The following is a 23,771-nucleotide window of genomic DNA, read 5'->3' as shown; positions in this document are numbered from 1 at the left end:
AGCTATGGAGTCTTGTGAGCAAAAATTCTACTTTGCAATGTGAATTTTACATAATTACACAATTTGGTCCCACATTTCATGGCCCCTTGATCTCATTGTTCCACACCTCCTACATAGATTTTACTGCACAGAGGCTCCACTCACATGAAGGACCAGGCTCTAGTCCATGAAAACATGTGCAGGAACAACATTTTGCCCATATTTATAGTGCCTCAAGACTGTAACCTGGCAGAAGGAAAGAGGTGAAGTTTTACCTAAGGAAGATCAAAGTGGCAGGCACACTTCCATCTGCCTAATTTCTGTAGATCAGGCCAATAAAAATGCTTTAAGAACACACAACCCCTTATAAGTCACAACTGAAGCTAGGTCTCTTTATTGAAAAGACCCCTGTGGCCCCTTAAACACTGACAAGTTTTTATTCTAACACTTTTGTGTGTATGTGTGTGTATTTAGGCGGAAGCAACTTGTTAGTCTTTAAGATGCAGCAAAACTCCCATTTATTTGTACTCAACAGGTTAACACCCCTTAACACCCGCTGGAAATGATCCTTGATTGAGTGCCACTTCAGTAAAGCTCCCATTTAGTCAATTAAAATATTTGTTTTCCACTGCTCTAGCTCTTAACTATGTAATAATTAAATACATTTACTTTATGTATGATACAGAAGCTCAGAGACCCTTCAGCATATTCTGTGTGAAGGCTTTGTGAACAATGTTCCATACAAAAATAGGTTTAAGTGGCAGGCTTCTTTTAAGAAAGGGGAAGGCGGGGAGAGAGTTGGAGTTTGCTATTTTATTTTGGTTTTAATTTTAACTTAATTTAATTTTAATTTTAATAGTTTTTGAACTATTATTGTCAGCCAGGTTGAACCACAAGGAAAAGCTGGGTTAAAATGAGCCAGAGTAATGTAGACCTACCACTTTTACACACATTAATACATACACATTATGATGGATTTGGTAGTAACCTTATAGTTTACATGCTATTAATTAATCATACCACAATGAATTTTGTGTGAATGGAAAAAAGAATGTGGCCACGTCAACTTCCAATGCAAAAACTACAGCAATTTATAAATAGGAATTTAAATTATTACAATGCTTAACAGCACCTGAATTCTGCATCCAGGTTACTGCTATCTGTTTCTATATTTTTATTAACTTACAAATACCTTGAGATCAAAAGTGCATACTTTCAGTAGCTTTATTCAAGAAGAAAATTATCATTTTTAACATTCCCCTCCCTAAAGACCAAAGAAATGCAAAAGAATGCTTGCATAATAAACCGGCTTTCAAACTGTTTTGTCAGCATCAGGGTATTAAAATCTTGATTTGGATCACAGTTAACTGATAGTTCTAATTTCTTCAGTTCCACTATTCAAGTTCTAATTTCTTCAGTTCCACTATTCAAGTTCTAATTTCTTCAGTTCCACTATTCATCTTTTCTGTTGTCCATCATTCCATATTCATCATCCCTTTCAGTTCAAAAACCCAGTCTGGATCATCTTCTGCTTCAAAGTCCCTGCAAAAAGATTATGTGAAGTCAGACTTTATTACAAATTTTAAAAAAAAAACACAAAGAGAACCAAACAGATAGAAGGACCTCTAATTTCCCCAAATGAACTTCCAGGAATTAGACATAGGATAAATCATTTTCTTAAAAATGGTTTAATTTGATTTACTGTTCAATTTTCTTTAAACAATCTAAATAATTTTTCTTATTTCAGTCTAAATCTACTTCAATTCAATGTGTACACGTTTTCCCACTTTGCGTTAGGTCACTGTCACGGGCTCTTACAGGCCACCACCTTTTGGACACCACTCTCATGCGGGACACTGCTAGCTTCGGGTAGTAGCGGGGACCACTTACCCACTGGTTTCGTTCTTCGTGATGAAACTCTCTTGGTTCACTCCAAGGCTCTTAAAACTGGTGGAAATTAGTGACCGGACTCCATTGTTTATAAGAATAAAACGGCTTTACTGTGACATCTCACATTTTCCTCCAGCACAACCTTAATCAGATACACGTTCCCTATGTTCCAACAATTAAACCGCTCCCTGGGATTCTTCCCAAAATGTGTCAGTTCCCAATGGCTGTTAGCCTCCAACCGCTCACAACCTCCTCACTCACTCTCCGTCCTCCAACTGCCTCCCTGTCTGTTTTCTGCCCATCAACCTCCCAAACATTCCATCTCTCCACATCGCCCTATGTCTGCACATCGCCCTTCTCTAGGTGTTCCCTTTTTGGAATCCGTCACAGTCACCCTAACAAGCACTTGTGAAAGGGAGTTTCTTCTTCTCCTGAGGACAGTCTTTTACATATGTGAAAGCTACTAGAAAGATCTTTTCCACCTAACAACAATTTGCGTTCTCCTAAAGATTCTCCAAGTTTGAGTGACTTATTAGACAGATTAAATTTGGGGGTGGAGGCTGGGGAGGGTGAGGTTGGGGGCGGAGTCTGGGGAGGGTGAGGGGAAAGATTCTCCAAGTTTGAGTGACTTCTCAGATAGTGCCAGGGTTGCCATCTCTGGGGTTGGAAAATACCTGGAGATTTGGGGGGTGGAGTCTGGGGAAGGTGAGGTTTGGGGATGGGAGGAAGCTCAGTGGGGTGCAATGCCATAGAGTCCACCTTCCAAAGCAGACATTCTTCCAAGAGAGCTGAGCTCTGTAATTTGGAGACTAGTTGTAATTCTGGAAGCTCTCCAGTCACCACCTGGAAACTGAGTACTCTAAGTAGTACCCAAGAGAAGGGGGGACAGGGAAGGCATTCAAAGAGGGCATTTGAAGCCCCAACACCAATGGCGAAACACTGGCATTTTAATGCCAAAATAAGCATGAAATAAACAATATTAAACTAATAGTAGGTGATTCTCTATAAAGAAATAGAGATTAGGAGCAATCACTGAAACCTAAAGAAAATCCTAGAACAACGTTTTCAAAATGACTGAAACATACGTGTCTTCCTCGTCGGATCTTGATTCAAGTCTCTCAGGATCCTCCATCATAATTTCACCATCTGTTTCATCAGATCCTTTGGTTTCTTCAGCAAGTGGTCCTCTCAACAGATCATCTGAGGCTTTTAAAATTACCAAAATAAAAGCAGTCAGTTGCCCCATCCCCAAATACTTAGGAGCGCAGTCCTGCGGACTTCTGGCCTAAAACTCAATGATTTCAAGTGTGCTAAGACTGGAGTAACTCTGCATAGGGTTGCACTGTAAACAATTCGGTGTTTTTACCAGAGGTCGATTCGGGGGGGATCGCGGGGGATCGCAGTTCTCCTGGGTGAGGTGTGGGGGGGCGGGGCACACGACGAAGCCCCCCCTGCTTCCCCCCCCCCTTCCGGCCCTCATTCAGCCAGGAGGAGGCAGGAGAAGAGGGAGGGTAAGTTGGGGGCAGGGAGAGCCTTGGCGGGGCTTCCTCGCACTCCCGCCGGCCTTGCAGGTCCACCGCCGGGCCCCTGATGTCAGGGGGTGTGGCATATGTTAATGAGTTATGCTAATGAGTTCCCCTAGCTCTTTTTCTACGAAACGACCCCTGGTTTTTACGCTGCCTTTCCACCCAACTTAGGGTCCCATGGTGGCAAACAATAAAAAACTTAAAAGTAACATTAAACAAGGCATATGAAACTACTAAAACCAAAACAAACATAGGGGTACGAACAGGAAGAAAAAAAAATCAACGAGAACGTCTTCACTGTCTGGCAGGAGACAGTGTTTAAGGGGAGGGAGGAGGGAATTCCAGAATTTAGGTGCCATGACCAAGAAGGCCCTTTCGCGGGTTGCCACCAATGTTCCCTCTAAGCTGTGGAGTCTTGTGAGCAAAGATTCCACTTTGTGAGATGCTGGCATTAAAATTGTGAGCAAACAATTTGCCTACTGCATAAATTAGTTTGCTCTGGAGCCATCCTTCCCGAGCTAAGACAAAAATGTGCGAGCCGGAGGCTAAAAAACTGTTAGCTAGCTCACACTAACTCAGCTTAGAGGGAACACTGGTTGCCACAGTTCTAGCTTTAGATGGTGGTGGTGGGGGAACCAAGAGCATCATCTTCACGGATGACTGTAACAGTTGGGTAAATTCATTTGAGAGCAAACAGTGCTTAAGCTATGCTTAAGGTACAATGTTTGGTATAAGAAAAACATACTTCGATCTATCACTGTTCACTCACTACTTCCTGGGTTTTTAAAATGCTAAATCTTATATATCTCATTAAGAGATAAATGCCTCTGTTTAGTCAGGAAACCTCTCCTGCTGTCCCCTTTCCTTAAATTAATTTTTTTTTTGTTCATGGTGAATTTGCACCATTGGAACCTAGCTGATTTCCCCCCCTCTTAGTTCCCTTTAAGCAGAACCTAATAATGGGCTACTACATGACAAGAGTTCCTCTTCCTTCTGTACCTCCTACTGTGTTCAGCGTATCTCTAATCTGTGTTAAGGACACATTTAATAATTAAGATAAAAACATATGTTAGTGAGCAGGTGGTGGTGGGAAAGCAGAGGTCATTTCGGGGGGGAATCGCGGGGATCGCAGTTCCCCTGGGTGAGGTACGGGGGCGGGGCACATGATGACGCCCCGCCCCCCGCTTCCGGCTGCCCCGCTTCCAGCCCTCATTAAGTTAGGAGGAGGCAGGAGAAGAGGGAGGGTAAGTTGCTTCCTCCCTGCCTCTCCCCACCCCTGCCTGCCTGGGACCAGGGAGGGCCTTGGTGGGGCTTCCTTGCACTCCCGCCGGCCTTGCAGGTCCACCGCCGGACCCCTCGGCAGTGGAGTTGCAAGGCCGGCAGCGGCGGCCAGGACCATTGGGGGTGGTGTGTGTGGCCTTATGACACACTTCCGGTGATGTCAGGGGGTGTGGCCTTATGACACACTTCCAGTTATGTCAGGGGGTGTGGCATATGCTAATGAGTTATGCTAATGAGTTCCCCTAGCTCTTTTTCTATGAAATGACCCCTGTGGGAAAGTATCTATTTGCATAGTATATACACTCATCCAACTTTAGTCTTTAGCAAACAGGTGCTGCAAGGTTTTTGTGGTTTGAAAAAAAAGTGTAAAACCTGTTTGAATCTGAAGTTACCATGCCTTAAATTAGACATCATGTTTCCTGAACTCCAATAATGCCCCGGAGATTGCCAGTGTGCGATGCTCTCTTCCCTTCCACACATAGATTTCCCATCTCTCTATGACTGCCTATGTCCAAAATTGGAAGAAAGTACAGCTGGCTAATGTCCAACCATGGACTGCAAGTTTACTTAAAACCGTGGTTTGGAGATCAGGAAACCTGGTGTCTTTGTTGAGCTAGTGAGACCAAAGAAATGTGACCATACAGCATTGAAAGGTTTCACCTTCTTTAAAAGAAGAAGAATTTCCAAATTTAATTGGGGGTATGAGTACACGTAAGTATGCAAACTCAGTATTTAGTAAAAAAAATAACTAAAATATCACAGCGTAAGAGAAAAGGTAAAAATGTAGGGGAAATGCCTGATTATCATTGGGACACTGGCAGACAAAAGTGGAAAAGAACTGGGATGAGATTGCCGGACACAATGTTACTAGCTACGAGGCTTCTACTCTGGAAGACATTAGCCGGACTGGTGCACACAACAGCCCCACACATTCAGTGAATGTGCGGGGAAGAAGAACAGGAGTGAGCTTGCCGGCCTCTCCCCCTGCCTCCGTGGAATCACCTGGTCATCTGCAGGGGTGACCGCAGAGGAAATGGCTGCGCCAACCCTCCCTCTCCACGATCAGCAATACTATCCCATCCCAAGATAGTATCTCTGTCAGCATTCAACTGTTTCCCATGAAAAAAATGACTGCTTTTCCCTTTCCCTCTGCTCTAACAGATTCTAAACTTATAGTAAGCAAACTGTTTATATAGGACCCACATGGGAACAACACTCTTGATACTTTATGAAGAATGTGATTTTGGTCTTCTGGTGGATTCCCCCACCCGACCCCACTATAACTGTCCACCTGAGCTCTGAACAGCTATGAGAGACAAAACTGTGTCCTTACAGGCCTCAACATATAAATATGACATCATTACGCAACACTTATCAAACTGAAACTGAATTGGCTCTGCCAAAACTTTATAAAATAACCAACTTCAGCTGCATGCAAATTTATTTGCTGGATCTGGTTTTAAAGGAGGAAGAGGAGGCCTGACGGAACCAATCGGCTGTTTGGCAAGTGTTCAGTTTCCCACACACAGCAGCATGCACATGGGTCTCTAGTTCAGGGCTTTTATATGCCCTGCCTATCATATATCTTGAGTTGCAGACCACCGATGCAACATGATTTACCTGCTTTGTAGATGGTATATGTTTTAAAAGCTAAACTGACATCAGCGTTGTGGAGAATATGCAATACAGTTTCAGGAGGTTCCTTGGTCCACTGCTTACGTGTGACATTTTCACCATATTTTCTCACCTGACCACCTACTTAAAAGAACAATAAACATTAAAAGATTTACCCACATGAATTCACTGTAAAGGCAAAACTAGTTAAAAGAAAATAGTCATGGTATTCTGTATTCCAATGTGTTATGTATATGGAGGATATCTATTACTTTTTAATTCCACTTCATGTAAATCTGACTGTTGCTCATTAAGTTATGTCAAAATAATCCACTTAATTTCTAAGGTACCACAGCACACAGAGGTAGGAAATGGAATGTGCTAGAAGTCTGAAATGCTTGTTCCCCTAGTTTGTCCCTGTTTCCATTTCTAATGGTTTAATATTGTGAAATTATTACAAATGGGCACCCTGCTACTCTACTCTTTACCTGGGATTGGTCAGGGTTTCCCCAAGCCTCTTCATAACCCTTCTGAAAACCCAGAAAGACCAAACCCATCCGGAAGCTCCCTGCCAGACCCCTAGTCAGGAGCAATTAGACTGTGGATTTAATGGTCTTATGGAGGCTCCTTTTAGATGGCAGTATATACTTCTGGAGCTGCGGTGGCTCAAGTGGTTAAGTCGCTGAACTGCAGCCTGTGGAAGGTCAGTAGTTCAGCAGTTCGAGACCCGGGTGCAGCAGGATGGAGTGAGCTCCCATCTCTAGTTCCAACTCCTGCCAACCTAGCAGTTCGAAAGCAAGAAATTGCAAGTAGATAAATAGGTACCACTTCAGTGGGAAGGTAACAGCGTTCCGTGCACCTTGGTGTTTAGTCACGCCGGCCACATGACCACGAAAACGTCTTCGGACAGCGCTGGCTCTTCGGCTTTGAAACGGAGATGAGCACCGCAACCCTAGAGTCGGATTCGACTGGCTTTCGAGCAAGGGAACCTTTACCTTTACCTTTCTAATCAGCTGACTTCACCCTGGATTTTTCAAAGCATACTTTTAAAAAAATCATATTTTTATTATCTGATCCCCTATACAGAAGAAGAATTGAAGATCCCCCTAGTTTCCAGGGTTTAAATCCCCCCCCCCAAGTATTTCTCAGGGAACTGCATACCATGTGTGCCCACTGAGAGCAGAAATCACTCATCTTGTAGTTCAAAAAGAACTGAGTTAAGAATAATGACCATGGTTGTGTTCACTGAAGCAACATGCCTGCTGGTGAATCTGTACTGTCAATGTCTGCCTAACTTACAGCCTTACCATTTTTTTTTAACCTGGCATCTTGATGGATCTTACAATGGACTCTCCAACTAAGTCACTAAATTACTGGGTATATTTTTGCATTTTATATACTCTAATTTGGAGTGAAAGCCACAACAATTTCAAATGATATATAACCCCATAAAGATACAAAATCTTATCTTACTTTCATCCTCTTTGGTTGTAACACTGGAAGAAAGTAGAGGTGCCTTGTCCAGGGCGTTGACCAGGGTACTGGCTCTTCCCTTTCCCCACTGTCGTCTGTGGGGTCTTGGTAAAGCAGCCTCTGAGGGGATTTCACACTTCCCTAATGAAATGGTGTTTTTTTTTAATTACCATTTTTTTATTTTACAACATATAACATAAGATATATAACAATACAATCATATACCAACATTTTAAAATCAGTAATATACTTAAAAGGAATTCAAAAGTAAATCATCTTTTGATATTGTGGGTTACTTGGAATAATCTCCTTCTCTAACAAAAAAAACCTTCTAACAGGGTACCAAACAGCAATAATTTTTTTGTTATAGTTTTCTGTGATGAGTCTGATAAATTAAATGACAATTTTTGCATTATAAAGTGTTCCCATATATGATTATACCATTGTGTAATTGTAGGGGGGTTTTATCTACCCATTTGGAAGCTGTAAGCAATCGTGCAATTGGAATTATAATTGTTAGTAATTCTTTGTTTTTACTTCCAGCTACAATTTGTAGCCATTTTTCTAAAAGAAATAGTTTTGGGGTAGCAGGTAAGCTTACTTTTGTAATCTCCTTAATTCCTAATGAAATGGTTTATGCAATTTTTCTTCAATCAGTTCTGATATTAATGTGTAATCCAGGGGTTCCCAGCATCACGCCCACCACCACCTTTCCTTGTACACACCAAGGTATTTTTAGTAAGTGGGTGGGCCAAATGGGGCCTTTGCCCACAGGTCATCTGATTGGCTGTGCAGATTAAAAGGCATCCTGTTACACAGAGTTTATGCCTGAATTGTTTTAGAGTTACTACCAGAGCTATGCGTAACCTTGCTCCCTGTCATGAGCGTGGATGAGGATGAGCTGACAGCCTGCAGAAACCACAGCTGGCCCCTCTGAAGCAGCAGAGGAGGATAGCTGGCAAGTGCCTGTAACAGCAGTCTTCACATCTGGCCCAGATAAGAAGGAAGAACTGCAAACTGAAAGTCCTCCTGAGTCACCCTCACGTGTGACTCGTTTAAGGGAGCAACTGCGGCAAAACTTAGCAACCAGGCGAAGAGAGGCCAGGCTACAGGGGAGACGCTCAGCTAGCCCAGAGTTCTAATAGGAGCCTGGGCGATCGTGCAGCTGGCTAATTGGTAGCAGCATTTAACTCCACACTCTGGGCAGTACTCTTCATGGAAGCAATGAGTCAGCTTCGTGCTGCTTGCATCCACTTCGGCTTGGCTCTTGCACCTAGACCTTCGGACCCCCTGGCTTTGGACTTGGCTCTGTGTTCCTGGCTCCTGACCCCGGCTTGGCTTTGGACTACACTTCTAGTTAGTGATTTTGGACTTGGCTCTGTGTTTCTGGCTCCTGGCCCCGGCTTGGCTTTGGACTTTGCAGTCTTCTTGGCTCCTGACCTTGGCCTGTTCTGGACTCCCTTGGACTGGCACCCCAGCCCGTGACACATTTTGTGGTTGGCTGCGCCTCCTGTGTCAGCCATTTTGTGGTTATGCCACCATCTTGTGTCGGGATTCCAAATGTGCCCAGCCCACAGGCTCAAAAAGGTTGGGGGACACCGGTGTAATCTGACCACAAGTTAAAGAATGAGTCCAGGCCTTTAGAATTCCACATACATTAACTTACTATATCTATACCTGTTTTTCCCAATCCCATTTCACTGAATCCCTTGGAAATGAGCTCCGGTTCTGAACAGCCAGTTTTCAATCTTGCATGCTTTCCTTCCTTGAAAAGATTTAAGAACTATATTAAGACCATATTAACTTAACTGTTGCCGCCATCCGTAATGTATTAGTTTACAACCAGCTAGCACTTTATGTTTTGGACTGCTTTTAGATGGTTTTATTTATGTCATAATTGTTCTTATGTTTATCTTTTGTAAGCTGCCCTGAGCCTGCTTTGGCAGGGAGGGCGGGATATAAATCAAATAAGTCTAAAATCCAACAATCATTACGTTTGTTCTGCTATGTTATGACTAGTAAACACAAATTTATTTACTAAACTTGCCAAGGCACATGTAAAAAGAAATGCAAAGACTATTTGTAAAGGAATGTAGTTACATTTAAAGCCATGAGGGATCTCTCAATAGTCATTGCTAATATTCATTACTGTAGCTCCATAATGAAGGTTATTCACTGGACCAATGCTGGACAGTATCAAAGTTTCCTCATGGTTTTTGACTGTCCATACATTTTCTCTTCTACATCCTTCATTCTGGACACTGTTAACATTCTGTAGTTTTTTGCATTTTGGACATTCTCTGTAACATATACAGTACCACAGTTCACTTATCTTCCCAAAATGTCACCGTTGGGGGGCGTCAAAAGAGTGTTAAGAACAGTGTGCGGCAAAAATGGGAGGGAGAATTTGATAGAAATCACTGCTCCTTCCTCTACCAATAAAAGTTCCATTATGCAACAGTGAGGTCAAAGTCTTCCTCTATACACTGAAGTGCTTGAAGAAGAAGGTTACCACTGGGCCAGTTGTCACTAGAGCCCTTGGAGCAGTGCCTAGAAGTCTCAATAAATACCTGGACATTCTGGACGTTGAGCAACTAACACCAGCTCAGCTCCAGATGACAGTGTTGCTTGGAACAGCAAGAATCCTATGAAGATACCTCTGCAATTTCCAAGAACTTGTCTAGGTCTTGAATTGCAGAACCCCATCTACCAGTCAAATATCTGACTGTGACAATTCATAATACTACTACTAATAATAATAATACCCCTGAAACCACCATACTTAGGTTTATATACCATGGCAAAATATAGTCCGTCCATTTGGGGGGCGGGGGGGAGTATGTTCGGTTTTCCAGAGACAAAAGCATACCATTACCTCTGCTGAATCAAGATTTCTGATGAGCTTTGCCAAGCAGTTTTTGTTAAGGATTGTACTAGCAGATGGGCGGTTCCTGGGATTCTTCTTGAACATTTGTTTTATCAAATAGTGAAGTTCGTAGGTATAGTGGGATGGAAGCGGGCTGTAGTATCCATTACATATCTTATGAATGAGATGTTTCCAGCTATTGGCCTGAAACTACATTGAACAAACATTGGAAAGAAGCAAATAGCTTAATAAGAAGAGTATTTATAAAAGTGCTTCAAAAATCTAAGATTGTATAAAAAGAGATTACTATAGCTTTGGTATAAATGACTGTTAATGACATGCTACATTACTGAAATAGTCTAGAAGTCTTCGAGAATATCTTACTTTGTCTACTGCAACTTGCAATACTGTTTTTTGCTTTCTTTAAAATGCTAACAGTGGCTGGAAATTGAACTCTCTCCCCCTCAGCTAGCTGCCTGCCGTACAACGGCAATTGCCATAGGGAGGAAATGAAGAGGCACGCGCCTACGGGGTTCAGACTAGCCTGGTCTCATCAGAACTCGGAAGCTAAGCAAAGTTAGTACTTGGATGGGAGACCTGGGCTGCTGTGCAGAATAAGACAATAGCAAAGCACCTCTGCCCATCTCTTGCCTTGAAAACCCCATGAGGTTAATGGGGTGGCCACGAGTTGGTTGCGACTCGATGGCACACTTTACTAACGTTATCACAGGCCCAGTATGGAGAAAATGTCCCCTCTGTCCAAATGAATACATCAGCTCCTGTATCCTGAAAGTCTTTACTTGCATGCATATTATATATAATCCTTACCCTGTTGACAACAGTGCAGTACTCAACTGATTTAAACCCTTCTGAGTCCACTGCACTCAACAGAAGGGTGTGACTCAGTGGAGAGTTACCAGGTGACGTTCCATGCCACAAAAAACTTCAGCTGCACATTTCCACACACTGGGCCTCTGTTAAAGGGACAGGACACTTTTCTCCAGGCCTACTGGCAGCCTACACAAGACAGAGTCTCCTGAGATCTCATCATCATCATCTGCTTTGACCAGCTGGAGAACACAGTGTCTCTATCTTGAGAAGATTTTCTGTGTGTTTTCGTTTAAACTATACTTGCCAGTTTATATTACACTGGGGTAACTTTGTAAAATGCTTTGGGTCCCTACTTGGGCGAAAAGCTGGGTGAGCTTGCCAAAATCAGTTGCACTAATAGTGACATCAGCCAGCATGGTTTAGTCTAGGATCTGACAGACCTGAGTTCAAATCCCCACTGTGCCATGCACAGCCACTGGGTGACCTTGGATCAGTCACACTCTCTTAGCCTCATTTACCTTACGAAGTTGTTCCTGTAAGGATAAAATGGAGGAGAGGAAGACAACATTGTACGTTGCTTTTGGGTTCCCATTAGGGAGAAATGTAGGATATAAATATATGAATAAATACATAGGCCATTAATTTATTTGCAAAGACTAAGTAAGATCCATGTCCACAGTACTATTTCTGTAAAGCTTTATGCTAATGTATGCAGAGTAATTAATGGAAAAGGCTGTAGTTTTTTTACATTTTGATGTGAGCATCAGGAGACTAATATAGGTCTCCCAGTATGAAATGTAACATAAAATCTCATCCTGAATCAGTTCCTGAAAGTAATATAAATACAACAGACCACTTACCGGATGCTTAAGTGTGCACAGCTCATATAAAATGCATCCCAGAGACCATATATCACTGGAAAGACAGGTTTGAAAGGCCCATTATTTAAGGCTGTAGTTTAATATCACATTTACCACCACTGAAATACTTTGTGAGTGCACAGAGATAAATGGGTGGCAATAAAAACAAGCCACAAAGTAAAGGTTTACATACAGATATTTGAAAGTATAGCATAGTACCAGAAAACTAAAACAGCTGGGTAAGTTGCACGCCCTTCATATAACAATTTAGGGTGGACAGCCGGCATCCTAGATATTTTACAAGTTACTTATTTACTGTAATGTGGGGAAATTCTGTCCCAAATCGAGCTGCCTCAACTCAGCTATGGAGGCTAGCATTAAACATTGTAACCTGTGCAGAGTGCAATATACAGCACTATATTGGAAACTGGGGGGAAGGTAGACACAATCCTTACCACTCTCTTTATCCCATCTGTTAAAATCTCACTAGTCAACTGCACAAAGCAGGCTTGCCTTATGGGCAAGGCATATGATTACACATGCATTATTAGACTTCCAGCAAAGCCCTTGGCCCATCAGCTTTCCACTGTTGCCTCAGCAGAGAACTTCCATGCTTGCAAGAGGGGTGCAATTTCCATTTATTCCTCCTTCCCACAGCAGATCTCCAATTCCACTGGGCCCCTGACTTCCCCCCGGGGGGGGGGCCTTTTTGCACTGCAGGAAGAGGGGGAAGGCAAGGAAGTCACACCTTCCAGCTGATCCAGAACATGGAATGCAGTTTTCCTTGTTCATTTTGGTTTTACTGGATTGGACCAACTGCCCACATAAACCTCCAGTACTTGTTTGGGATGGACTTCCCCTGGTCACATGTTCATATAGGCTTTAATTTGCTTAGGTTTTTCCATCTGGTCCCAAGCTACTCTCTGTCACAAGTTCCAGATTCTGCAGAAATCAATCTTGGTTTCAAAATAAAGCCAGTATATTGAGTCATTCTACCCAGAATATATTCACAGGCTGACTTGCGAATGCTGCACTATACTAAGGAGAACTTTCTCTTACTCTGATGAACTCCTTACCTTTTATTGTTGTAAGGGGTGTTCTCCCATATTTCTGGAGGCACGTAATAAGGGGTTCCCACATAGGAACAAGCATATGCCTTTGGGCTGTTCCAAAAAACAAGCAGGAAGAATGTGAGCAAACGATAGCTAACATTTCTATATCAGCTGGCAAGTAGTTTTATAAAGTATCAGAACAAATTCTGAGTCCGGTGGCACCTTTTAAGACCAACAAAGTTTCACTCAGGGCATAGGCTTTCGTGCGCACGCACACTTCTTCAGCACAGAGCCTCCAATCCAAATTTACATACCTGGTAAGAAGAAGCGCAGATCCAAAATCTCCCAGTTTTACCTTTCCATTTTGTGTGAGAAGTACATTCTGTATTACAAAATAGGAAGGCGAGATTGTACATATGAACGCACAGAGCAGTATCAAACCCTATCACTCCCCATGTTAATGTCCTCATTGAGTAAATCACCACTTAATTAAATTTTGTTTTACTGGTAGGCAACACTGTCCCATAGGCTAGATAAACTGGCTGTCAGTACTTTGGAGATTACGCTGGCGTAAGATTAGTTGGGATCTAATGCTCCTTAAGATGCAAAGTCAAAAGCACCAGAAAAACCCCTGAGATAAAATAGCTACAATGACAGCTACTCCCTCAGAGACTTGGGCAACTTTGCTGTTATCCACCAGTCATGGTGTCACTCAGCAACACTGTCCTAGCTGGAATGGTGTAGCCAATAGAATGTCAGACTAGGATCCTGGGAGACCTGAGTTCAAATCCCTACTTCTGCCATGGAAGTTTGCTGGATGACTGCAGCTCAGTGGTAGAGCATCTGCTTGTCATGCAGACGGTCCCAGGTTCAACCTCCAGGGTCTTCAGTTAAAACAATCAGGGAGCAGGTCATGTGACGTTTATGTGCCTGATGTTGGAATATGCAAGGTCTATAGTGCAGCCTTATGAAGAAGATCTGAAGATCATCCTACAGGGGGACAGTTGAAGGACTTGTAGTTAGCATAGCTAAACCAGGGACTTCCCACTTTTTCAAACTGTGCCCTTGCTGTCTCCTGATTGGCTCTTCTGGAGACTTCCTGCTCCTGCAGAGCTTCCTGTTGCTTGTTGTTCCTCTCACAGCAGTTAGGTTAGACAGTTAAGGCTCTCTCTCTTCTATAACAGTTTGTTCTTAAACTACTTATTTATCAGTGGTCCACTTCCGTTGCATACTGAAAGTCTGCCAACACCTGAGACCCTAGAGAGCAGCTGCCAGTCTGAATAAGATGACACTGACTTTGATGGACTGATAGGCCTGACTCAGTACGAGACAGCTTCATGTGTCCATGTGATGTTGGGCCAGTCACATTCTCCCAGCCTAAATTACCTCACATGGTGGTGGTTGTGAGAAAATGAACGCAGGGAGAACAATATTCTAAAGCGCTCCAGGTCCTCATTGGGAAGAAAATTGAGATATGAAAAAATGTATGCATGCATGAGAATGCATATTGGTACTAAGGCACTAATCAATATTCAGCAATAGCATGAACCCCGAGCTGGTATCATTTAACCCAGCCCACAAAATCTCAAACACAAGACACCCATTGAATTGTGGGCTCTCCTGAGATCAGCAGCATTAGGCAAGTTTTGAAGGATAATACTTATGATGTATTTCTTTCTCTAAGTAGGAGGGAAAGGATAGCAGTTACAACGATCAGGCGATTTTAGTCACCTTGGATTTGATGTCTCTGTGCAATACACGCCTATCATGAATATACTTCACTCCCAGGCATATCTGGGCAAACCAATTCAGTATCTGGGGAAGAAAAAGACAAGGTGAATAGATTTATGCTACATTGATAAAAAGAGGGGAAACCATAAAGGAAAAAAAGAGAACAAATACCCTAACAATGACTACACATTTCAATCAGTACCAGGTAACCAATTGTGAAGTCAGAACACCTGTATGATTGCTTATTATCTTTCAATACTGAAAAACGATTAACAGATTTGTTTGTGGTTCCCTGAATGTTCTACAACTGTCAGGACTTGTATTTTGAAAAAATACATATTCTATTCTCATACCATGCATGCAAGTATGGTATAGATCAGTGATGACCAACCTCTTGAAAACTTAAACCAGTACGTAGAATGCCCATGCAGCACTGATTTAACCCACCCTGTCTGGTCAGTGGATAATCCCAAGGCCCAAGCATGCATGCCACAATGCAGCTCATGCTATCAGTGCAGATGGGTTCCAGAAGCACCACCATTATTTAAAAAGCACAGTCCCATCCCTTAACTTTTACTGACTGGACAAAGGGCAGGCTAAGATGCCAGAAGGCAGTCTTCAGGGGGCTCTTCTTTGGGCAGCTTCACCTTCTGAAGCTAGGTGGGTGGCAACTCAAGAAAGGGCTTTCTTGGTTGTGGCACCAAAATTATGGAATTTCCTCCTCAGGAAGACTGTCTCCCTTGTTCACTGTCTTCCACCATGTCATGATCTGGGCTGTGCCACCAGAGGCCTACTAGACCCAGGGAACCTGGCTAGCAGTAGGGGAGGCTGGGCCAACAAACCTCAGAAGGCCTTGGGAAGTTTTGGTGCCAATTTTGATCAATAGGGAAGAAGAGGGCTGAGGAATAAAATAACTGGTACAAGAGGAAAAGCTGTTCTTCTTCCAAGAGGGCAGAGCCAGAAGGAAGGCTGCTGCAGGGAAGAGACCTTCATCCTGAAAGGAAGGGTGAGCAGACTGAGGCCCACTTGAGATAGTGAGCTAGGGACAGTATATATTTAGACGCGTTAGGGCATTTGATTTCTTTTCTTTTCACCCACTTACTGTTATTATTCTGCACCTTGTTTGTTTGACCTCCTATAAAATAAACTATTTTCATTGTTCACTCTGCCTGGTCCTCACGCCTATTATTCAGCCAAAAGGGAGATCTGAAGGTCTTGGGAGGGTGCTCTGGGCCTTCTCAAGGGATCCTAAATCCAGAGTGGTGGCAGCGTCAGGTGACACCCCACCTGAACTGTGACACACCAGCTGGTGAAGTCTTTTCTGTTTCATTTTCCATCCTCACTAACCCTCCTTCTTGATCATGTGTATGTGTATTTAAATTTTTAAAATTATGTTACTTGGTCATGTGTATGTGTATTTAAATTTTTAAAATTATGTTACATGCTTTTAAAAGATTGTTTTAATGGTTTTTCCATTGTTTGCTGCCTCAGGGACCACAAGTTAGGTGGAAAGGCAACATAAAATGTTCTAAATAAAACAAACAAACAAACAAATATTAAGTGGAGCATCTTGCAACTGTAAGTAGAATGCCTGCCTTTACTGTCCTGGGAACTGACCAAGAAAATATGCAACTCTGTCACTTTGCATGCAAGAGTAAAATGTGCTTCCAGTTTCAATGTGGGGAACAACAACAACTTGAACCCACCCCACTCCAGCAGTGTTGAGAACACTGCTCTGCTTTGTATGAAACTGTCCACTGAACTATGTGAGCAGGCACATATTACCACGAGGTTGGATCCTTAAAGATCCAGAGGAGAGGAGTGGTTTTGACCCGTTTTGACCTTAAAGATTCTCAGTTAGAGCTAGTACTCTGTTCTTACCATATCTTCTGGAAACAGTTTTCCCTTCTGACGCTTAATCTTTTGCAGGAGATCTCCATCGTCACAGTATTCCATCACTATATACAAGTGTCCATCAACTAATTTCAGGGAATTCAAGATACATTACTAGTGGTATTGGTGTACAAAATGTATTACAATTATTTTATTCCTACAGCATCAATAGTGTACCAGACTAGGACAGAGATACAAAAGAAGTCCAATTTCTACAAGTGCAATAGTGTAAATAAACATTTTTAAAATGTGAATGTTTACCTTCAAACGATTCCTTGTAAGTGACAATATTTGGGTGTTTCATTTTAGCCAACAGAACAGATTCATTCCAAGATTTCTGTGTATTTGACTGAAAACACATTGCTAGTCAGAAAAACAGTATCACTTCTGCATTAATAAACCTTTAAATATACTACAGAATATTAGAATATACTTATTAGACAGCATGAAGCATTGAACCAATTAGTAATAATAGAAACAATTAAAAAAATAAAAAGTTGATAACACAATTTAAAAGTATATGCTAGTCAAGAGAGCAAACAAGTTGAAAAACCGAAACACAAACACGCTTCATTCTCAGCTACTCAATGGCCTTCCAAAATGGAACTATCTTTGCTGATCTTTGGAGAAAAATCTTTCTTATACATTTATTTTTTTTTTAAATGATATCCCTTCTCTCAATGTATGTTTCTAAGGTGGCTTGTCATGACGCACTCCCTCTAAGCATTGGAGTCTTGTGAGCAAAAGTTCTACTTTGTGAGCTACTGGCATGAAAGTTGTGAGACAGCAATTTGGCTACTGCATAAATAAGTTTGCTCTGGAGCCACCCTTCCTGAGCTGAGACAAAAATGTGTGAGCCAGAGGCTAAAAAACTGTGAGCTAGCTCACACTAACTCAGCTTAGAGGGAACACTGCTTATGAGTGCCACTGTGGTGTAGTGGCTAGTGTGTCAAAGTAGGATCTGGGAAATCCCAGCTTCAAATCCCCCCACTCTGCCATGGAAGCCTGCTGAATGACCTTGGGCCAATCACACACTCTCAGCTGAACAAACCTCGCAAGGTGGCTGGCTGTACGGATAAAAGGGAGAAGAGAACAATGTAAGACACATTTTGGGTCCCCTCCCCACTGGGGAGAAAGGCGGGGTATAAATGAAGTCAATAAACAATATATGACAAATAGATACAGATGATTAGATAGATTATGTCCCCAATCCAGCTAAAATTATAAACTATTAGTAATTAGTAATGTAGTAATAGCTATTAGTAATGTGGTGACAATTGTTTTAATAGCTTAATTTTATAGGTTTTGTTTTATGAATATTGTTATTAACTGCTATTAACAAGGGAGGGAGGGAGGGCTATAAATCCAATAAACAAGCACACAAATAAAATAAGTCCTGGCCTGAACATGAAGTAGAATAAAGTAGAATGGGGTGGTAGAATTTCAATGTGGTAGAATTGGTTGTCCCATGCTGGTCCTGCATCGGGCAAGAGATTGGACTAGATGGTCTGTATGGCCCCTTCCTACTCTATGATTCTATGATTTTAGACTACAGGTGGGAAAACTCACCTCATTACTGGTTGCCCATGTAAACACTCTGCACAACTAAAAGTTAGCACACCAGGGAGAGAGGTTCCAGGCTAGCTCTTTGCATGCTGGATGCTCTTGTGCATCCAGATACCTCTAGGTATTTTCCAAGCAGAAACTCAGATTCAAAGGGCCAGATCGTCCTAGTTTGCCACTTACAAAGATTTATTGGCGTACTTTGAACCATGCAATCCCTCACCCACAGTATGAGGTAGTGCAATCCATTCTGCCAACAGCACTCTGCCACTTCATTACCACCTCATTCGAGTGCATGCCTAGACCAGGTCTAAGTCCTACTGAATCCAATGGCATAAAGTAGTTGCAAGTTGCAACTCATTTAAGTCTCACTGCAGCAGTAATTTATTACAGCAAAAGCCAGTAAAATAATAGGGGGGTGAGGCTTTGGGCTAAATTGGCTGACATGGGTATCGATCGAAGGCTATTGCTTCTACTAATTAAATTGCACAAAAATAACAACATTCAGATAAGATTCTCACAAGATGGAAAACTTTCGAAAAGAATTCCAGTGCAAAAAGGAGTCAGACAAGGCTGCCTTTTGGCTCCTTTTTTATTTAATATCTATGTTAATTCTTTAATTACATGCCTTCATTCAATCGACACTCATGCTCCCTCATTCTCAGGTAGTAGAAAGGTTCCAATTTTAATGCATGCTGACAGTGTTGTTCTTTTATCCCAGACAAGGATTGGCTTGAATTATGCCCTGTTAAAATTTAAAGAGCAATGTGGCACTGAATTATTAACTATTAATTTCACTAAAACTAAATTGTCCATTTTGGTAACTCATTCAGGAAGTTCAATTGGAATATTAAAGGAAATGTCATAGATCAAGTCAAGTCTCACTGCTTTCACTGAGACTTGGAAGGTCAATCCTATCCATGTTTACTCAGAAGCAAGTATCAGCTATTGCAATGGGACTTACTTGCAAGTAAGTGTACATAGGACTGCAGCTTTTGTCATATGTTAAATACAGTTTTGTCACTAGACTGTTAGTTCTCCCCTGCCCTGCTTCCTCTGGGATGTAAAGAATTTTGATAACGAAGGGACAGCACATTAGTTGGCTCGGAGGAAACACCCAATTAGATTTCCCTTGTGATGGTTTGCTGTACAAGTCTCACTCTCAGCACTGGCTGAGGAGAAATTTCATATCATCTCATAGGTTTGCACGGCATTAGGTTAATAAATAATTACCTTGGGAAGTCTTATTTCCTTCACTGCATATTTCTGGCTTGTGTTCTTATGGTGGACCAAAAGAACTCTCCCAAATGATCCTTCTCCAAGCACTGACTGGACCGTGTACTCATCCATGGTTATCAAGTTGCCTGAATCTTTTCAAGCAACTTTCCAAGCACAGTGGGCTGATTTTTCCCTCCGAGATTTCCTGCTTGAAAGTAGCAAAATGACACACACACACACAACATTAGATGGTATCATATGGGACTAACTAATCCCCACATCCACTCTGTGTTGACACCCTAATTGTCTCCAACTTTTATGCTAAAGTCTTTATGTATAGGACGCCATGTACAATGACTAAAATATTTACTGACAAACTGGGGTTTATCTGTGAGGGACACAACTGTGACTACTTGCTGGGCTTGTGTGTTCCACCATGACTGTCTGTTGTGGAAAGTGTGAATGAGAAATTTCTTTTGCAAGCTCCCATTCCCATCACAGGGGCTCCAAATACTTCCTCCTTTGAATGGTGTGCAAACTGTATGCTAATTAAAAGTTGACTACAGAAATTGTGGCCTCCTGCTCCAAAAGAGTTGCCAACCTCGAGGTCTTGTCTCTTTTTGCAAGAGGATTAAACAGATGCCTTGGGAATACTATACTATCCAAAGTGATGGTGGCTAATAAGATTTTTATAGGTTCAGGATCGTTGCCCGAGATAGGAGATGGACCTGTGGCACAGGGCAGGGCTTCAGACTAGAAGGAACTCTACACATGCCCAAGCAACCTGTACTTCACATTTGTACACTTTCAACCACATAAGTTATCAAGGTACAAATGTGCTCACATGAATTCATCAGACTAAACGTCTTCACATATATATGAAGGCACACTCACTTGTGCATCTAGATACCTCTAGGTATTTCCCAAGCAGAAACTCATATTCAAATGGCCAGATCTTCCTAGCTCTATCCTATTGCAGTCACTCCATATATCTATTTATGCCCAAGTATTTTAGGCTCTCCTGAATTAATAGCCCATGAGTAATATCTACTATTGACTACATCCATTCCTGTGAACTAGATCCAAGATCAAGATCGCTGGCAGCAGCTGGTATGGTGAAACGGACACATGTGCACCAAGAACTTTCCCAAGAGAGAAGCCAGTGAAAGTTGCCAAAGATTCCTCATGGACTGATTGCAGGAAAACTAGGTCCTCCTCAAAGAGAAGCATCGTTCCCAGTAGTATATGAGTAGAGACCAGATCTACAAACCAATTTAGTTATCAGTAAGACGCCCAGGGCATTTCACTCATGAGGTGATCTGTGGATGGAGAGACTTTGGATACTCAAAACAGTTGTTTTCAGCCAGCTAATAATTTCTGAAGAGCTGCAAGCAGGTACGTTCACTGCAGCCTCCTCAGCCCAAACTAAGCTGTTTATCCATGAGTAAGTCATCTGTGTGGTAAGAGTTCTGGCCTTCGTTCTTCAACATCTTCCCATCCTTAGAGTGTTCCCAGATTTGACCTGCTCATGAGTAAGCAGCCCACTTACAGTTCTCTTTAGTATTACCCACAATGGCTAAATGGAACCTTTCTCTTCAGAGGTGACGGACTTCTGAAAACCAAGTGCCTTCAGATGTGTCTTTGCAGATTTACTCATAGGTCAGCAAAACACACTTGCTGCAGTATGCATAAGTGTGTGGTTTACTCAAGATCAAGGCTCCAACCTGCTGTTCCTAACTATTAAAATCTCCTTAAGTTCTTCACTGGGAGCACCTCTCTGTTTTCTTGTGAAGACAGGCCCAGCACGCACACACAATTTGCTCTTTCATGGGACCTGACCTACATGAACAGGTAGCAGAGGCACCTGTTAAAAACCGTAACTTTATCCATGGATTCATATCCCAGAGAATAGCTTTAATGTTCTTTAAGATGAAATTGGCACACTGCCTATCAACCTGGTGCCAGTTTTCACTGGCCCACCTCCCTGGTGTCACTCACTGGATTCCAGGCTTCTAAAAACTACACCTGTCAGCTGGTAAAACAGCTCTCAAAGCATGTCTACATTAGATTATACGACACCTGGTTTTATTAAAGTAGCATGGGCAAGCTGCATGCGCCTGCAGAGGCACATAAGCTCAGCGTTGCATGCAGGATGCACTGCACAACAACATGTAGCACGTACGCAGCAGCTCTGAGCCAGCCTGAAATGGGCAATGTTCACAAGATATCTGTTCAATTATTACAAGGCATGAATTTCTGCTCCATAAGGGACTCATTTTTCACAACCACTTAAAAAATGGAGCGCTATTCCCCGGCTCCACCCGATTTGTAGGGCGCAATATTACCAATTTTTCCAAAGCATACTGGGAGCGTGCGGGGGGGCGGGGGGGAAACCTAACAAGAACACAGCCTGCAGAATAGAAGGCGTACACTTTATGGAGGCGGGAGGGCGAACCACCACCACCCAGCCCCCATTTAGGTGCCACTTGTGGAAACGGCTCTGCTTCTCTTTGTGCCTCGAGAGTGGACGAGGGCAGGCAAGTCGCTGGGCTGCAGCGCGTCTCTCCCCATATCTTCTCCGCTACGATTTTGCCTTCACCTACCCCAGCTCTGGAAGCATTGGGCCTCTCGACGGCTTCCCCAGCTCCGCCCCGATTGGCAGCGACAAAGGACAAACGAGGGACGAGCGAGCGAGCGCTCCCTCCCTCCCACCCACCCACCCACCCACAGGGCGTCTCTGGGACTAGAGGGGCCGGGAGTGGGTGGGCCCTAGCCTTTCCCCTCCCCTTGAAGAACTAGAGAACCGCTGCCCTGGTAGCTCTGCTTCGTACTGTACACCCGACGCCGAAGTCCCTCTTTTCTAGCTATTCAAGTTTCAGGCGGTCAGGCTTCCTTGTGCTGCGCCCACATTAATGCCCCATGATTCCGGAGAGGTTGGGCGGGTGCAGCAAAAGTAAACAGAAGCGGTTTAGTCTTTTAACACCATTTTTATCACGTGTTTGTGGACTCGACTCCTCTTCTTCGGACACAGTGTAGTAGACCATTTCTAGGCAGTGTAAGTAGGGGCGTGGAAAACAAAAACCTTTTAAAAAGAAAAACCTTACTTAAAACGTCTGCAGAAGTGAGATCTAGTCCGCAAAAACCAGTGTAGTAGAGTAGGATCGGGAAGACCTGCGTTTAAATTTCCACTTCCATGAGGAGCCCTGGGTAACTTTGGTTCAGACACCTGAGCTCTTCATACAAGGGTAGGATAAAATGATGTTGTTCAGTCGCACAGTCGAGTCCGACTCTTCGCAACCCCATGGACCAGGTCCCGCCAAGCCCTGTCTTCCGCCGTTCTCTGAAGTTTGCTCAATTTCATGTTCGTTGCATCTATGACACTGTCTAACCATCTCATCCTTTGTCGTCCCCGTCTTCTTTGACCTTCAATCTTTCCCAGCATCAGGGTCTTCTCCAGGGAGTGGTCCCTTCTCATTTGGTGGCCAAAGTATTTGAGCTTCAGTTTCATTATCTGGCCTTCCAGGGAACAATCAGGGTTGATTTCTTTTAGGATTGACTGATTTGATCTCCTTGCAGTCCAAGGGACTCTCCAGAGTCTTCCTCCAGCACCATAGTTCAAAAGAATCTATTCTTCCGCGCTCAGTCTTCCTTATAGTCCAACTCTCACAGCCATACATGACTACTGGGAATACCATTGCTTTGACCATGCAGACTTTTGTTGGCAGGGTGATGTCTCTGCTTTTTATCATGCTGTACTGATAAATAAATGTAAGATGCAACTCAGATCTTTACCAGTGGCAGATCTGCCAACGCTGGTGTAGGAAATTCCTGGGGATTCCGGAGCATGAGGCCATGGATTTCACCCTTTGAAGCTGACATTTCCTCAACTGAAAGTGACTGCTGCAGTCTGGAGATCACTTGTAATTTCAGATCAGGCTCCACTAGGAGGTTGGCAACTCTAACCAATGGCCGAGAGTCTGATCCTGGTAACATG

At 42.9% G+C, this 23,771-nt stretch overlaps 1 protein-coding gene across 3 annotated transcripts; it reads right to left on the bottom strand.

Annotated features, from left to right (window-relative positions):
* Positions 1 to 782: 782 nt before the first annotated feature.
* NEK3 (NIMA related kinase 3) lies at positions 783 to 22,439 on the bottom strand. 3 transcript variants are annotated; one of them, XM_015429061.1, is made up of 14 exons: positions 22,381 to 22,439; positions 19,793 to 19,982; positions 17,258 to 17,345; positions 16,985 to 17,082; positions 15,104 to 15,187; positions 13,687 to 13,754; positions 13,397 to 13,483; positions 12,321 to 12,375; positions 10,639 to 10,839; positions 9,441 to 9,528; positions 7,764 to 7,904; positions 6,297 to 6,434; positions 2,955 to 3,075; positions 783 to 1,521 (listed from the first exon to the last, which is right to left on the bottom strand). In XM_015429061.1, the coding sequence occupies exons 2-14, from the start codon at positions 19,907 to 19,909 to the stop codon at positions 1,455 to 1,457; spliced, it is 1,353 nt and encodes a 450-aa protein (XP_015284547.1). In that variant the 5' UTR covers positions 19,910 to 19,982; positions 22,381 to 22,439; the 3' UTR covers positions 783 to 1,454. The 3 variants fall into 3 exon arrangements, with proteins under 3 accessions (XP_015284547.1, XP_015284549.1, XP_015284548.1); XM_015429063.1 differs by having other exon boundaries at positions 6,297 to 6,431; XM_015429062.1 differs by having other exon boundaries at positions 19,793 to 19,985; positions 22,381 to 22,414.
* Between the last annotated feature and the right edge of the window lie 1,332 nt (positions 22,440 to 23,771).

This window comes from Gekko japonicus, unplaced genomic scaffold (genome assembly GCF_001447785.1).
Source record: "Gekko japonicus isolate JY-2015 unplaced genomic scaffold, Gekko_japonicus_V1.1 scaffold1705, whole genome shotgun sequence".
Taxonomy (NCBI): Eukaryota; Metazoa; Chordata; class Lepidosauria; order Squamata; family Gekkonidae; genus Gekko; species Gekko japonicus.
This window is presented reverse-complemented; position numbering and strand designations above follow the sequence as displayed.

Excerpts from the sequence above, each read along its gene's own strand:
- NEK3 (XM_015429061.1), bottom strand. The coding sequence starts at position 19,909 with ATGGATGAGTACACGGTCCAGTCAGTGCTTGGAGAAGGATCATTTGGG. Across the intron at positions 12,376-13,396 it reads ACCCCTTACAACAATAAAAG|TGATATATGGTCTCTGGGAT; the intron begins GTAAGGAGTTCA and ends CTGTCTTTCCAG. Across the intron at positions 1,522-2,954 it reads AGATCCGACGAGGAAGACAC|GGACTTTGAAGCAGAAGATG; the intron begins GTATGTTTCAGT and ends ATCTTTTTGCAG.